Source organism: Phacochoerus africanus, chromosome 9, assembly GCF_016906955.1.
Source record: "Phacochoerus africanus isolate WHEZ1 chromosome 9, ROS_Pafr_v1, whole genome shotgun sequence".
NCBI classification, from domain to species: domain Eukaryota; kingdom Metazoa; phylum Chordata; class Mammalia; order Artiodactyla; family Suidae; genus Phacochoerus; species Phacochoerus africanus.
The window spans coordinates 91,681,393-91,698,870 of NC_062552.1; the positions used below are offsets into that span (position 1 = coordinate 91,681,393).

Genomic DNA, 17,478 nt, shown 5'->3' on the forward strand with positions numbered 1-17,478 from the left:
ATTAGCATTTTCCTTCTAGTCATAGATTGCTTCTCCATGACTGTCCTGTGTTATCTTTCCTGTTCGGTAGTCTGTGTGCTTGATCAGCTCTTGATTTTAATGTTACATCACTTTTCCTTGACAATCTCTGAACTTAGTGTAGTTGGGCCACTACTCTGAGTGGTTATGAGTAGTTATGAATCACATGGGAAGTCCGAGCCGCTACTCTCTGGATGGGAAGCCGAAGGGTCTGAGGTCCAGCCTGACCCTTATTATGTCTCCCAACTTCCTGATACCTGCTAACAGACTACCTCCAGGCAAGTCAGTCCCTGGGTAATTCTATTTTTTGGAGCATTATAAACTATATATATATAAATATTTCTAGCCTGCGTTAACTTTGTGTCTTTTTTTGCTATCATTCTGTTGTGTCACCATTTCTTTGGGGAAAAAATAAATATGTTAGAAAATTCTGACAAGGGAGATTAGCCAAGGGAGAAAACAGTTGGAAAAAGGGAAAGTTATCTTCATCTTCTTCCTTGAAGGTAAACATCACCTGACCAGAGAAGTCTTCTTCCGTACTGCTTCTTCCATACTGCTAACCTAAATCTCTGTATCAACCCAAAGCCCAGACCTCAGTAAGTGAATTACTGCTCTTCCCTTGAGCCACAGCTGGAGATTAGCAGATAACACAGTTGTGTAAACAGCCCAGGCAGAAGGTGCTCCCTGCCCAATACACTCAATTCCCTGGGGGTGGCATGACTTGGGGGTGGTGAGGGGCACAGTTGTTTCAGGTGGGTTTGTGGTTAGTGTCTCATCGTGATGACTCACCTGATTGTGCTCTGAGTCACTGTCCCCTGTCTCCGGCTCTGTGGACACATGTCCTCTGTGTTTCCAAAGGGACCTTTGATCATGTGACATTCCTTTTTTTCAGCCACCGTCAGAATAGAGCCCTTGGACTTTTATTTTTACTGAAATGGGAGGTAATAATCTGGGAAGCAGCTGGGTTTGGGGGCGGTGGTAGAGGACAGTAAGGGAGCAGGATCCCCTGCTTCATAGGTGTTAGGTCAGGTGTGGGTGGAAACCAAAAATGTTCCTCTTGGGTTTGGATCCTTTGTGGAAATAGAAGAAACCTGAGTTTATTTCAGGAATCTGACATTTCCCATTATATCACTGTTGCCTATGAAGATGAGTGTTTTAAAGCATCCTAATTAATATTGAGATATTACACATTGTGTAATGGTGGCTGAATGACTGAGAATGCAAATAAGCATATCAGTATAAGACTGGAACCAAACATCTCATCTTCACCATAGAATGAACTTTGGGGATATAAGAATAAATCTGAATTTATTAATTAACTATCAGCATTTTTTTTTTTTTGTCTTTTTAGGGCCACTCCATGGCATATGGAGTTTCCCAGGCGAGGGATCAAATAGGGGCTGTAGCTGCTGGCCTGTGTCATAGCCATAGCAACATCAGATCTGAGCCACGTTTGTGACCTACACCACAGCTCATGGCAATGCTGGATCCTTGACCCACTGAGTGAGGCCAGAGACTGAACCTGCATCCTCATGGATGCTAATCAGATTTGTTTCCGCTAAGCCACGACAGGAACTCCTAAACATCAGCATTTAAAATTACTATCACACTTACAATATATAACATTTTAGTAGACAGATTTTTAAAGTCTGGCATCATATTGCAGGACCAAACCTTCCTTGTTGGCTCAAGTGAATATTCAGATATTAGCAATTAATCTAGATGATGTGGCTTGTTTGTGTTTCTGAGATCACGATGCTGATCAGATGTGATAGACTCACACACATTCCCTGAACCACTGACCACACACAGGTCCAGGGATGCCGGGAATGATGGGATGAGGGAGGCATCCGTCTACTCAGCTTTCAGAGCCGCCACTAAATAGCAGATTTGGCTGAAGCCGAGAATGTGGTTATGTTCTACAGTTATTCCCCATCCGAGAAATGACTTTGCCCACTCTGTGAGACATGCACCCTCTTCTGGAGTGAGGGAACTTTTGACCATGCTTTGAATAGTTTTGTTCATCAGTATTCTGCTTTCCCATGAAAGTTAACTTTTCTTTCCTCGTGGTTAGTTATTCTCACTGTTCCACATAACTATGAATTTACCCTTCTCCATGTATTATGTCAGCTTTAGTAAGAAACCTGAAATTCATAAACCCCACATACACTCACATACTCAAATGTAATTTTTTTTTTTTTTGGCCATGCCAGTGGCATGCAGAAGTTCTGGGCCAGCGATCCAATGTGTGCCACAGCAGTGACAATGTCAGATCCTTAACCCACTGCACCACCAGGGAACTCCTCACATGTAATTTTTAAATTGTTTTCTCTTGGGAAGAAGTACCCTGGTGCTCCTTGGAAGGGGGAAATATTGATAATGCCCCTGTGCTAATAGAGCACTGAAGGTTAAGTGTTGGCAGTACCTCTGAAGCCAGAATGCTCTGAGTTTAGCTCTCAAAGCAGTTCTCACATGGGTACCTGCTCAGATTCCATGTTTTTTGCTGTTTCTATATGTGATGCTACTTTATTTTTTTGTAGCTACACCATGGCATATGGAAGTTCCCAGGCCAGGGATTGAATCCGCACTGTAGCTGCAATCTGTGCTACAGCTCTGGCAACACTGGATCCTTTAACCCACTGCACTGGGCTGGGGTTCGAACCTGCACCTCTGCAGCAACCTGAGCCACTGCAGTTGGATTCTTAACCCACTTTGCTGAAGCAGGAACTCCTGTGATGCTACTTTAGAATTTCCCAAATCCTGAAAAGTTCGGAGGTACAGTCTTTCATGCTGTTTTTCTTCCCAAGCTCTTTACAAGTAAGTTCATCTTCCTTCCCACCCTCCCTCAAGTGACTTGTTACTAACTGGCCAGAAGCTTACTTTTGCCTGGAGAAGCCCCTGGCTTTAAGTGGGTTTATAACCCTCCCAGCAGCCAACAATGGACAGAATCCCTGTCCTCTCATCTGTCATAACCCAAAGGCACAATTTTCAGGGATGGTCCAGGTTTAGGGGTAGAGTGCGTTTGCTGTCATTCAGTCTGCGTGTTCATTTGAAGTCATTCATTCCTGGAGTTCCCATTGTGGCTCAGTGGTTAACGAATCCAACTAGGAACTATGGGGTTTCGAGTTCAATCCCTGGCCTTGCTCAGTGGGTTAAGGATCCGGCGTTGTCGTGAGCTGTGGTGTAGGTCGCAGACGCGGCTCGGATCCTGTGTTGCTGTGGCTCTGGCGTAGGCCAGTGGCTATAGCTCCGATTCGACCCCTAGCCTGGGAACCTCCAGATGCTGTGGGTGCAGCCCTAGAAAAGACAAAAAAATAAAAAAATAAAGTCATTCATTCCTTCACCCGTTTGGCAACAGTATCAAAGGGCCAGGCACTGCTGGCCTCTGGGAACAGGGTGAACAAAGACAACCCAGGTCCTGCTCTTGCTGGGCTCTGTCTCAGGGGGAAGATTATTATTAAACAAATGACTTCAAAGAACATAGTTACCAAGGGGGTGACTGTCTAAAGAGGATGGGGCGCTCCGAGAGGGTAACAGAGGGTGTAGCTTAGGTTGGGATGAGGGGAAGGTGTCTTCATACATTTGGGTTGCTGTAGCAGCTTACTGTAGATCGGGTGACAAACTTTATTTCTCACAGTTCTGAGGTTGGGACGTCCCAGATCAAGGCATCAGCAAATTTGGGGTCTGGTGAGGATCTGCCTCCAGGTTTACAATGGCATCTTCTCACTGTGCCCTCACCTGGCAAAAGGGGTGAGGGAACTCCCTGGGGTCTCTTATAAAGGCACTGATCCCTTCATGAGAACTCTGTCCTTATGACCTAATCACCATGCAGAGGCCCTACCTCCTAATGCCATTGAACTGGGGACTAGGATTTCAGCAGTAGAGTGTGGGAGGGATGGAAACATTAAGTCTGTAGCAAAGGGAGTTCCCATCGTGGTACCACAGAAATGAATCCATCTAGTATCTGTGAGAATACGGGTTTGATCCCTGGCCTTGCTCAGTGGGTCGGGGTCCGGCGTTGCTGTGAGCTGTGGTATAGGTTGTAGATGTGGCTTGGATCCCACATTGCTGTGGCTGTGGCTGGCAGCTACAGCTCTGATTCGACCCCTAGCCTGGGTACTTCCATATGCCGTGGGTGCGACCCTAAAAAAGGCAAAAAAAAAAAAGTCAGTAGCAAAGGCCACTGAGAGAAAGTGACTCTCAGCCTGAGACCCGAATGTGAGTAGGAGTTGGCCGGTATAGGAGGCCGTGGGAGTGTTTCAGGCAGAGGGAAAACGTGAGCTAAAGCCCTAAGGCTGAAAAGAGCAGAGTGCACCCAAGGCAGTGTGGCTGGAGCCCGGCGGCGGGGGCACGGGATGAGGTTGGAGAGAAGAGGTGGAGATGCATCACCAAGAGTCTTGAGGCACTATGGGATCACCCATAGTGAATACAGTGGACACTGCAGCCCAGTACACATGTATTTCTAGGTTCCCTCTCCAACCATGGAACCAGACTCCCAATATCCTTAATAGATGTACTTGTTGGGTTATTCCTGTGTGTCCCAATCCCCCATGCCCCTCTGCACAGCCATGCAGATGTCCTCCTTAGCCATCTGCGCTCACACCTGTAGCGATCTCTGCATCGTCCCTGCTGCCCGCTCCTGTGCAGAGCCTGTCTTGTTCTCCTCCACCTGATGGAATGGCTTTGGGGCCGAATGGTTCAGAAAGGAAGGGGAAAGAGCTTTCTTTTTTTTTTTTCTTTTTCTTTTTAGGGCATACCCATGGCATATGGAAGTTCCCAGGCTACGGTTGAATCAGAGCTGCAGCTGCCGGCCTACACCACAGCCACAGCAGTGTGGGATCTGAGCCACATCTGGGACCTACGCCACAGCTCACAGCAACACTGTATCTTTTTTTTTTTTTTTTGTCTTTTTGTCATTTCTAGGGCCGCTTCCATGGCATATGGAGGTTCCCAGGCTAGGGGTCCAATTGGAGCTGTAGCCGCTGGCCTACACCAGAGCCTCAGAAATGCGGGATCCGAGCCGCATCTGCAGCCTACACCACAACTCATGGCAACGCTGGATCCTTAACCCCCTGAGCAAGGCCAGGGGTCGAACCCACAACCTCATGGTTCCTAGTCGGATTCATTAACCACTGAGCCACGATGGGAACTCCAGCAACACTGTATCCTTAACCCACTGTGTGAGGCCAGGGATTGAACCCGTGTCCTCATGGATACTAGTTGGGTTCATTACTGCTGAACCACAACGGGAACTCCAAGAACTTTCCTTTTATAATTCCCTACACAGAAGGACATTTTGGATCTAGGGGTGACTTGAGAATAAAGGAATGGTAAGAGCATTCATTTGTTAGGGCTGCTGTAATCAAATGCCACTGATGGGGTGGCTTAAATAACGGAGATTTGTGTTCTCACAGTTTGGGAGACTGGAAGCCCAAGATCAAGGTGCTGGTAGGGTTAGTTTCTCCCGAGGTCTCTGCATTGGCCTTGTAGGCTGATGCCTTCTGCTGTGTGCTCACGTGGCCTTTTCTCTATGTGGGCTCCTCCCCCAGGGTCTCTTCCTCTTTATAGGATCACCAGATCCCATTTAACCTTGAATCCCTTTTATAAGGCCCTGTCTTCAAATGCAGTCACACTGTTAGGGGGTTAGGGCTTCAACATAGGAAATTTGTAGGGGTGCAGTTTAGTCCATAATAGTAAGGCTCTTAGTACAGTTTCTGACTGACCAAAAGAAACTGGATATATGTTCCTTCAATTTAAAAGAATCGTAAGCCTCAAAGGAGATGTTAAAATTCAGTCAACATTGCGGCCCTTGAAGCTCTAGATAAACAAAGAAACCTTTCCCAAGATTTTAGAATAACTGTACATACTAGCATTAGTGTGTGTGCACCCACGCATGTGTGTGTGTGTGTGTGTGTTTATGATTACGTGGACGAAAATAGAACAGTTTCCCTAGCAGAAGACATCTCTCTTCCTCTGCTCGTGGCTAAATTTGCTCTTCAAGTGAAACCAGTTAAAGGAACTCTCCTAAAGCCTGGCTGGCTGTTGGGTTGGGAGGGGAGCTATTAGGGAGTCCCCTTTGGGCTGCCTCAAGCCCCATCCCTAGGGACAACCTAGAGCTGCAGAAAAGGTGCCTGAAACTTCTTTTAATTAGATGTTTCTGGGCAGACAGGCTTCAGGTGGCTTCTTGTCACTTCAGGATCCTGAGGACTAGCCAGAGTCTCTTACTGTCTAGAGACAGTAAAGTCTTTGCCCCGAGGTCTTCATTTTCTCAGACTGAAAAGCCCTGTGTCAGGTGAGACGTGTGAGAAGTCAAGGAAAAAGCTTCTTTCTCCGGGGTTGTTTTTCTTTTTCTCCCCCCCCCCCCCAATTGAGGGAAGTATTTGTTTGTGGCTTAATTCAGCTCTCTGGAAATACCAAGTCCTCTTGGGAAGATTAACCTCTGGCTGACGGGTCTCCTGCAGCCCTGAGCCAGAGCAGATGTGGCCTGCACTCTAACCACCCCCTCCTTTGCCCTCCGTTTGCTCACATTTTAACCTCCCTTTTGAGCTTTGTCAGGATGTATCCAGGGAGAACAGTCTCTTTGGACCAGTCAGAAATGGCCACCACCATTTCTCTCTTCTTTCTCTTGTTTGTTTGACAGTAAATGTCGAGAGCCTGCTCTGTGCTGACACGGGCGCTCAAGCCAGACGCAAGCTCCCCTCACAGGGTCACAGGGCGTGCAGTAGGTAGGCAGACCCAACGGAACGCTGGTCAGTACCTGGTCCCTTTCCCCAGCATTGTATTTAGGATCACAAAACTTTTACTTTCAAGAAAACTTGAATGCTGTCTTGCCCAGCATTCTAAATGGGGTGGAATGGAACAGAGTGTTTTCCCTTCTTGCCTCTGTTGACTTAGCATCTCAGGGTATTTGGCATATTCAGATTCCTTTGATTGACCTCTAGGGGAGTTCCCTGGTGGTCTAGTGGTTAGGATTTGGTGCTTTCACTGCTGTGGCCCGGGTTCAGTCCCTGGTCTGGGAACTGAGATCCCACATCAAACTATTGCATGCTGGAGCCAAAAAAAAAAACAAAAAACAAAAAACAAAAAACCCAAAACCAAAAAAACCCCCAAAACCTTTCCTATAGAAAACCCACTGTGAATTGATCCTTTCAAAGTTAGGAGTCAGAGTTCTGCCACCAAATTCCATGCCTGCCCTCACCTGGCTTGGGTTTCACAGCCTTCTCTTACTTCTTGAGGGGGTTCCTACCTGACCTGTTAATGGTCTCTTGCACCCTCCTGGTTTTTCTGGTTGTCACACCCATCCTGGCCACATTCCACCTGCCCAGCCTGGGCCAGCCCACACCATGGGCTCTCTCAGCAGTCCGCTGACCTCATTCCATTCCCTCTTAGCTCTATCTTTTTGCTATTCCCATGTCATCAGCCCAAATCATAGCACCCCATCTCTGCTTCTGCTAAAGGGCCCCGCCAAGACTTCCAGGAAAAAAATCATACAGCACTGCCTCCTGAATGGCTTCATCAAAAGTTTATATTCCTCAGCTCAAGCTGGCTCTTCACTCCTGTTGAGCATCCTTTATTCATCTCATGTAGATTCCCTAACAGATTCACCTCAGTGGCCAGTCCGCAGTGGCCACAATCTAATCCCATGACCTTACCTCCTATTTCCTGAGAGGACTGAGGGTGTCCCACATGGGTTTCCTTGGTTTCCCTCTTCCCCATTTCAGAGTCTTATATTTCAGGGCCTGACCGCGCCCTCTCCCTCAGTTTCTGTCTCTGAGAACGTAGAGTCATTCATTATTGCCAGACTTGCCTTCTCCGGAACACTGCACCTGACCCTCCTCCCTCCTCTTCGGGACCTTCCTTGATGGATTTTCTCTGGGCTCTCTTGAATTTTCATTGTTTCTCCTTTTCCCTCAAGCATATTCACTTCTCCCTTTTAACCGCCTGCCCTCACCCCAGTGTCCCTCCAGGCTACAGCTTTGTGGTCCTTTCTTCACAGACACTCCGATTGTGGCTTTGGTTTCTTGCCGCTGGTCTTATCCCCATCCCAGTCCATTCAGTATGCTGCAACTAGCAGGATCTAGAAAATGCAGATCTGACCATGTCTTTCCCATGTCTAAAGGAATTCTATGACTCCCCTTAAATTTTTTATTTACTGGAGTTCCCGTGGTGGTGCAGCAGAAACAAATCTGTCTAGGAACCGTGAGGTTTCTGGTTCAATCCCTGGCCTCGCTCAGTGGGTTAAGGATCCGGCATTGCCGTGAGCTGTGGTGTAGGTCACAGATGTGGCTCGGATCCCGTGTTGCTGTAGCTATGGCGTAGGCCGGTGGCTACAGCTCCTATTCGACCCCTGGCCTGGGAACCTCCATATGCCGTGGGTGCAGCCCTCAAAAAGACAAAAAAAAAAAGAAAAAATTTTTTATTTACCTTTTTTTGGCAACAGTCTTAATGAGATATAATTCATATAGAGTTCCCCCTTTTAAGGTGTACAATTCTATTTTTTTTAGTGTATTCACAGAATTGTGCCCCATCACCACAGTTAATCTTAGAACATTTTCATCACCCCAGAAAGAAACCTTGTACCCTTTAAAAGCTCCAATTCCTCCATTCCCTTTCCTCCTAATGCCTGGCAACCACTTAATTTACTTTCTGTGTCTATGGATTTGCCTATTCTGTTTACATTTCCTATGAACAGAATCATACAGTATGTGGTCTTTAGTAACTAGCATAGCATTGTCTAGGGTCATCTATGTTGTGACACAGTGACGCATTTGCTCTTTGGTTGAAAATCAAACTCCAAGTGCATTGGTAAGTCCTGCAGGATCTGATGCCTCTGTACCTCCCCCATCTGATCTCGCTGCTCACTGCCTTGTGCTTTTGCTCCAGCTGAACCAAAGTTACTCGTCGGTGTCACAGTGTTCCCTTGCCTGAAACTCTCTCCCCTTCATTTTGCTTGGCTGATTCGCTCTTCATGTCTCAGCCTCAGTGCTCTGTCCTGTGGGCAGTTCAGATCCTCCGTACCCTCCCAGGGCTGCCAGAACCCACTGCACTTCTCTTACCACAGCATTTGTTGGACCTGGCTGTCATCGCCATGGAATTGCAGCTGTCCGGCACTGGACTGTGGCCCTAGGGAGCAGAAGCAGCATCTCCTCAGCGTCAGACTTAGTCCTCACCCTTGGGTCCCCTTGAAAGAGAAATCGAGTGTGGCCATGTCTTGTTTATGATCTGGAACCTGCTCTCCCTGCTCTAAACTCTCTTGGAGGTCACCAGCCGCTCTGCTGTTTGTCCTCTTTCCTCTCAGCCTTGCTGCAGCATTTGCCACTGATCAGAACCTCCATGACATCCTCTCCTCCTGCCCTGCCTGTGACACGGCACTGCCTGTGTGCTTCCCCTGCTTGTGTACTGCTCTTTATGTCTCTTCTCTGGCTCCTCATCCTCCAGGCCCTTCGAGATGGCTCTTACCTCAGTTCTGCCTTCAAATTTCTCTCTCTGCTCTGTCCTCTCCTCCTGCAGCTTCACCTGTCACCTCTGGGCAGATGCATGATCCCCAGTCTGTCTGTGTCACCCAGATCCCTCTTCAGAGTCTCACATGTGTTTCCACCGATGTGACAGACATCCTCACCTGAATATACTTCCAGGGCTTTAATTAAAGCCCACTGTCCACTCAGCTCATCCTGGGCTCCGTGCTAGGCAGAGCCCTCCGTGCTCTTAAGTCCTTCCCACCTGGTTGACTGACTCTTAACAACATCTTACTCAGTCTTGCTGCCTTATCTCTCTCCCCACTTAGTGCTTTCATCAATCCAGTTTGTAAATATATATATATATATAATATTTTGTAAACACATATTAAATACCTACTGCTGCCAGGTACTTTTTCTAAAGTACAACTCTGATCACTTTTTCTCAGCTGAAAACCCTCAGGGCTTTCTTTTGCCTATTTTTTAAAAAATTGAGGTATGGCTGACATCCTGTTAGTTTCAGGTGGGCGATATAATGATACAGTATTTGTGTCTATTGCAAAATGCTCACCACAGTAAGTCCAGTTCACATCCAGCACCGTATATAGTTACAACAAAATTTTTTCCTGTGGTGGGAACTTTCAAGATCCACTCTCCTAGCTACTTTCAAATATGCAGTACAGTATTATTAACTATGGTCACCATGCTGTCCAGTACATCTTTGTGGCTTATTCGTTTTATACGTGGAAGTTTGTACCTTTTGACCCCCTTCACCCATTTCACCTCCCACCCTCACCCCTGACATCAGGGAGGCAGCAATCTGTTTTCTGTACCTATGAGCTCAGGCTTTTGTTTGTTTTTTGGGAGGTTTTTTGGTGGAAGCCCTAGAGTTCCACGTATAAGTGAGCTCATGCAGTATTTATTTTTTTTCTGACTTATTTCACTTAGCATAATGTCCTTAGGGTCCATCCATGTTGTTGAAAATTCCCTTTCCCTATTAAATTGAGTTAAACTCCTCAGCTGGCATTTCAGATTCTTGTAAAAAGGACTTTAGCTGTCTCCTCGATCACTCTTATTCCTAATAGCCAGGCCGAATCCCTAACCTGTCCCTCATCCTGCATGCTTTATATGATACAGTAGCCTATTTAAACAGAAATTAATTGGAATTTAAGTTTAAAATTCAATTACTCAGTCACACTTGCCACATTTCAGGTGCTCAGTACCCGTGTGTGGCTTGTGGCTGCCTGTTGGACAGCCCAAAGGCCCTTCCATCAGCACTCAAAGTTCTGTCCTCCCACCATCTCCTCACCTCCTCTTGTCCTCTGCCTGTAAAATATTCTCCCTCTTTGAGGGCCCCCCACTCAAATTCCACATGTTCTACACAGCCTTTTTTTTTTTGGTCTTTTTAGGGCTGCACCTGCGCATGTGGAAGTTCCCAGATTAGGGGTCGAATCGGAGCTGTCGCTGCCCGCCTACACCACAGCCACAGCCACGCCAGATCCGAGCCGTGTCTGCGACCTACACCACAGCTTACGGCAACACTGGATCCTTAACCCACTGAGCAGAGCCAGGGATCGAACCCAAGTCCTCATGGATACTAGTTGGGTTTGTTACTGCTGGGCCACGATGGGAGCTCCTACACAACCTTTCTTATCGCTTTCTTGATGAGAGACCCCACCTCCCACCCCCTTCAGAATCTCGGTAGTATTTTATCTCTTTTTCCTTTCTGAAATGTACCCACTTTTCCTCATACTGTAGCCACTTATGTCCTTATCTCAGTTCCAGTAGTGAATTGGAAGACTTTATGAAGTAAAGACTGCTTATTCTGTGCAGAGCACAGTGGGAGTTCAATAAACAATTGTTGAATTGAATACCTAGGAAAGATAATGGTTCTTTCGTTTTATTTCTGGAATTAGCAAGCACAGTGAATGTCTTAAATTCTTTACTCTTTCCTTTCCTTCCGTGGTTACACAGACCCCTTCTATAAGACCCAGCAAGAAGCACAGCCCCTGTCCTTTGCCTGCCTGTGCAGGTGGCCACGGCCGGCACATTCCATCCTAAAGCCAGTTTTGCTGACATCTATGCCAAGGGGATCGACTGGCTGCAGGAGACAAACTTGATCCTTAGGCCAGGGCTGTGAGGTCAAGCCCATGAGAGCTGGAATTTCAGGGAGGGAATAATAGATTGATAAGTGAGGGGCAGGCAGAGTACAAACTGCAGTCCTCAGAGAAGTGACCCCAGAAGTGACTGGAATGACAGAGGCTACCCAAGCCGGGGAAGTGGCAAGGCTCCGATTTATTTATTTATTTTATTTTTTTACTGTTTTTGCTTTTTAGGGCCACACCTGCAGCATATGGAGGTTCCCATGCTAGGGGTCTCGAATCGGAGCTACAGCTGCCCGCCTACACCACAGCCACAACCACACCAGATCCGAGCCGCGTCTGTGACCTACATCACAGCTCATGGCAACGCCGGATCCTTAACCCACTGGAGGCTCAGATTTAAATTGCTTCCAGGATGGGGAGCCGCAAGATGTCTGTTCTCATTTAGACCCTGGAAGAACTTTCTGGGTGGTTTGTTGCTGCCTGGCTGAGTGTGCTCATGGTGACATATTTAGCCCAAAGCCACCTGCCACCAAGGAGATGATCTCACCCCAAACATTCACCAGCACAATTTCCAGACACTTTAGGGACAGTCACAGGCTGACCTCTTTTCTCTGGTCTAGCTGCCCTGGAAAACTAAAGAAGTTGCTGGTTTCTACTCACTGACTGTTGCTGGGTGGGGGGGACTGGAAGATGAGAGTGTGTGGGTGTGCGCGCACATGCACACACACACACACACACACGCGTGCACGCGCATGTGCACATGCATATGCGTGCTGTATGGGGGAAGCAGAGGCTATTAGAATAGGTTTACAGAGCTCTTTGTCTTTTCAGGCTTATTTTGCAGAGGGAGAAGCACTTCCATTATCTGAAAAGAGGCCTCCGACACCTGACAGATGCCTATGAGGTAAACACCTTGCCCAGGAGTTCTTTCTATCAAATTATCAGTCAGATCTTTCTCCTTTTTTTTTCTGTCTGGATGAAAAGACATGTGGGCTTGACCTGTTGCAGATTCACCTGCTGTACCACCTGGCTCTGGAGGGAACCAGGTACCCAGCAGCCAGGTCCTGGGGAGCTGGGACTCCTACTTCTGAGAGGACAGAACCAGATCGCTTCTAGTTGTGTCCTCCCTCAGAGCTGGCAGAGCCCCCCAGATGGGGTGGGCTTTCTTCCACCCGCATCATGGCAGAGGGGTTCATGTGCATTCCTAGACCCCCCTTGACCACCAGCTAAAAGACAGTTAGTTACCTGTTCACACCCTATAAGCTGATCTAATTTCTCTTCTGGCGGGAGGATCAGTGTATAAGTCCCAGAGAGTGCCACTGCAGATTAACACTGTAAAAATGCTCGGATATGGAGTGGATTTTAAAGTACTATTCCTCGGCATTCTAGGGGTCCACAGAGGGGCCTTTGGGGAGGGCAGCAGTGGTGGAGGGGACGCTGAGAATAGGGACCGTGTGGCAGGTAGAGGGTAAATGTGAGCTGGATGGCACCAGGCCAGTTCTCTTGCCTCACTTTGCACAGAGCAGCTCTGCTTTTAACTTGCTTTTTATTTGAGGGTTCTGCATCTGATTATTATTATTATTTTTTTGGCTGTATACAGCATATGGAAGTTCCCGAGCTAGGTATCAAATCTGAGCTGCAGCTGTGATCCAAGCTACTGCAGAGACAACACCGGGTCCTTAACCCACTGCACCACAGCGGGAACTCTGATTATTTACAGTAGGGATTGGCTAACTCAAATGCCTGCAGAGTGAGAGATCCCTGGTGGCTCAGCAAGTTAAGGATCCGGGGTTGTCACTCCTGTGACTCTGGTTACTGCTATGGTGTGGGTTCAGTCCCTGGCCCTGGAACTGCTGCGTGACAAGGACATGGCAAGAAAAAAACGATAATGCCTACAGACTCAAGCAGGCAGCATACGTGAGAGATGTGGATCTAGTTAGGGGGGTGTGGAACTAAGGCAAACTGGAGGACCCATGCTTTTACTCTGTTCCTGCCAGTTACTGCCATACAAGAATGCAGACCTAGAGTTGCCAGATCTTCTTGTTTATTTTCAAATGAAGCTAGAAATTCAAATTTCTCTGTGGATCTCTCAACACTTGTTACAACCAATTCCTTTTTTTTTTTTTTTTTTTTGGTTTTTAAGGACACACCTGCAGCATATGGAAGTTCCCAGGCTAGGGCTCAAATTGGAGCTACAGCTGCTGGCCTACACCACAGCCACAGCAGCACGGGATCCAAGCCCTGTCTGAGAGCTACACCACAACTCACAGCAATGCCGGATCCTTAGCCCACTGAGGGAGGCCAGGGATCGAACCTACCATCCTCATGGATCCTAGTTGGGTTTGTTAACTGCTGAGCAACAGAGGGAACTCCCACAAACAATTCTAATTAAACAAAACACTTCAGGGAGCAAGGAGAACACATCCATGGGCTACGTTTGGCTTTTGGCCTCTCAGTGTTCAGTCCTGGATAGTTAGGGTCCAGTCAGCCGTGATACAGTTACTGCCATGACAGCTAATCCTTCACTGAATTGTATGCTAAAAGCTTGCCATTTATTGTCTCATTTAATCCTCACCTCTACTCCAGGAGGTAAGTCCATCTTTATTTTTTATAGATAAGGAAACAGGCATAGCAAGATTAAGAAATTTGCTCAAAGGCACATAGCTGGTGAGAGGAGGAGCCGGCACTGAAGCCCACAGCAGTGTCTTCTGTCACCACGCCAACTGCCCCCCACGTGGTGAGCCAGCACACTATGTGCACTTGTGAAGTGGGCAGCTTGGGTCAGTGGAAAGAGCACTGGATTGAGAGTCTAGAAACCTGGGTTTTTGTGTCATATCTGATATTTATTGTCTTTGTAATCTAGAAAAGGGTCATCTCTCTGGACCTCATTTATACACTTTTGTAAAACTGGAGCAGTAATACTAACTGCCTGCCTAGCTTTGAATGCTTGAATGTTTATGGCTTGAATTAGGATTAAGATCTGTTTGCATGTCACATTTGGAAGCCTTTCCCAGCTTCTCAGGCAGTATTAGTCAGTCTTCTCTAGCATAGAGAAGGTACACGTAGGTACACATAAGGAAGGTAACTTGTACGTGTCTGTCTAATGCCCTCTTCCTCTACAGATAACCACACATGTCTTAATCCCAAGTATTTCAAGAATAGAAACTGAATTGTTTTTTGCAACACCCACAGCATATGGAAGTTCCTGGGCCAGGGATCGAACCTGAGCCAGAGCAGTGACCCAAGGCTCTGCAGAGACAACACTGGATCCTTAACCCACTGAACCACCAGGGAAATTCTCTAAGAACTGAATTATATTCATTGTTGTGCCCCCCGTGCTTGGCACAAGTAGATAATAAGTAAATATTCATTGAATCAGGAGTTGTAGTTCACTGGTAATGAACTCGACTAGTATCCATAAGGATGTGAGTTCAGTCCCTGGCCTCGCTTTCGCTCAGTGGGTTAAGGATCTGGTGTTGCCATGAGCTGCGGTATGGGTTACAGATGTGGCTCAGATCTGGCATTGCTGTGGCTGTGGCATAGGCCAGTAGCTATAGCTCTGATTCGACCCCTAGCTTGGAAACCTCCATATGCCTCCAGTGCGGCCCTGAAAAGACATACATACATATATTAAATATTAGTTGAATCAGTATGAGTTAATTAAGGAAATCCCTTCCTGAGATTGTGTATCCCCTTGGGTCTACACTGAGAAAATAGTAGCCCCTAACTTTCTAACGTGGGAGGAGTCCTCTGCTTGGCTTCTTTGATTGCTTGTCAGGGCAGGACCCATTGGGTTCAGGTTAAACTCCTTTGTCCCAGTTGTCCTTATCTCGCATGTGGTCATTTCAGCTCCCAGCTAAGACCACCAAGCAAAGTGTCCTTCAGTAACTGATTGGTCACAGGTTGCCCTCTTCCGCCTCCTTGCCAGGCTGCTGGGTGGGAGACAGATGTTGCCTTGTCAGCAGGGCCTTGGAATGATCCTGAATAAGGGGCATGTTTTCTCTTCGGTTCCTTGCACAGTGTCTAGATGCCAGCCGCCCATGGCTCTGCTATTGGATCCTGCACAGCCTGGAACTACTGGATGAACCCATCCCCCAGATGGTGGCCACAGAGTGAGTCTGGCTTTGGGGAATCTGGGATGTTCTCTAAAATTGTTTTGACTGTGGGGTTTCTTTAGTTGTGTTTCTCTTTTATTTATCTCAAATGAAAAACACAGAGCGCTACCAAGAAACTGTTGCCCTTCTCTTGACCTCCAGTAACTTTCTGAAACTCCTCCACTTCAGAAGCCCATTGTAAGCTCGTGGGTAGAAAAGACTTTGAACTCCCAAGAGAAGGATTCTGTTTCTTCTGTGGCCTTCTCTTTGGGCTCTTGCTCTGGTCCTTGAGAAAAGTCTTCAGCATCAACTCTGGAGAAACATGATTTTGCCAGAAAGTACAGTATGCATTTGAATAGCTTCTGTGGGGAAGCATGTGGCAGCCCAGTGGACAAATACCTTTGCTCTCTGTAAACACCTCCATAGAAGTCCTTTCCACCAGTGCCGCAGTATTGATACCGGAAAAATGATATTGGAATCTGGGTTCTTATTCACAGCAGTCGAAGAATGAACTTCTCGAACACACAGGCAGCAAGCAAGTAGTCTTTATTAAAGGGAAGCAAATAGGAGTTCCCATCGTGGCTCAGTGGTTGACGAATCCAACTAGGAACCATGAGGTTGCAGGTTTGATCCCTGGCCTCGCTCAGTGGGTTAAGGATCCAGCATTGCTGTGAGCTGTGGTATAGGTTGCAGACGCAGCTCGGATCCCGCATTGCTGTGGCTCCCGCGTAGGCCAGTGGCTACAGCTGTGATTCAACCCCTAGCCAGGGAACCTCCATATGCCATGGGAGTGGCCCTAGAAAAGGCAAAAGTATAAGAAAAGAAAGAAAAAAAAAAGCAAATAGCCCCCAGGGTTGCTGGGAGGGGAAGAAGAGCCTCCTTCTCTATTGTCCTATAGGGATTTTTATCTCTTAAAATGGGAGGGGGGGTGGACACCAATGTAGGGTCCAGAGAGATGTGGTTTTCTCCTATTAGCCTTGTTCATATCAGTCCTTGTACGATAGGGTCTTAGGGGTGGAAGTCTCATAGTTTCTTTGCCCTTTTCTTCCCGTAAACTGAGTCACAGGGGATTAGGGATTAAAGTCCCTCTGGGCGTAAGTACTATCCCCATAGTAAACAAGGCCTGTGGGGCTGTTACTCCCTGGAGCCCTTAACCACAAATGTTAATCAATGCCCATCTCAAAGAAGGCATCGAAGCTCACGCTCCTATACTGACTACCTGAGTTAATATTCTGCCCCAGTATGGCTCTTGGTGGGACTGGGTGTGTCACCATCTCGGTGTACACATGTCATGGCATAGTTTTAAACTTCTAGTTCGAGATCTAAGCAATGAAGATTCTTCCCAGAGCACTGCTGCAGATGGTGTCCTTATTGTGGCTCCTCATCCTTAGAAGCTCATCACAATTTATTTATTTGTATATTTATTTTTATTTATTTATTTTTTTGTCTCTTTGCCATTTCTTGGGCCGCTCCCGCAGCATATGGAGGTTCCCAGGCTAGGGGTCGAATCGGAGCTGTAGCTGCCAGCCTATGCCAGAGCCGCAGCAATGCGGGATCTGAGCCGCGTCTGCGACCTACACCACAGCTCACGGCAACGCCAGATCTTAAACCCACTGAGCAAGGCCAGGGATCAAACCCATAACCTCATGGTTCTTAGTCGGATTCATTAACCACTGTGCCACAACGGGAACTCCCACAATTTATATTTTAGAGAAGAAACCCATTGTCACTCTTAGGGTCTCAGGGGTACCTGAGGTAGGAAAGGGCCACCAGGAATTTGATCTAATGCCCCAGTTCTCACAGAGA

The 17,478-nt window shown here is 47.2% G+C and overlaps 1 protein-coding gene across 1 annotated transcript in view; it reads left to right on the forward strand.

Annotated features, from left to right (window-relative positions):
* The window catches only part of FNTB (farnesyltransferase, CAAX box, beta), a 76,284-nt gene that overhangs the window by 17,031 nt on the left and 41,775 nt on the right, over positions 1-17,478 (forward strand). The window contains exons 3-4 of the mRNA XM_047794511.1: positions 12,410-12,482; positions 15,599-15,690. Coding sequence (XP_047650467.1) covers positions 12,410-12,482; positions 15,599-15,690 — 165 coding nt within the window. The remainder of the gene's footprint in view (positions 1-12,409; positions 12,483-15,598; positions 15,691-17,478) is intronic.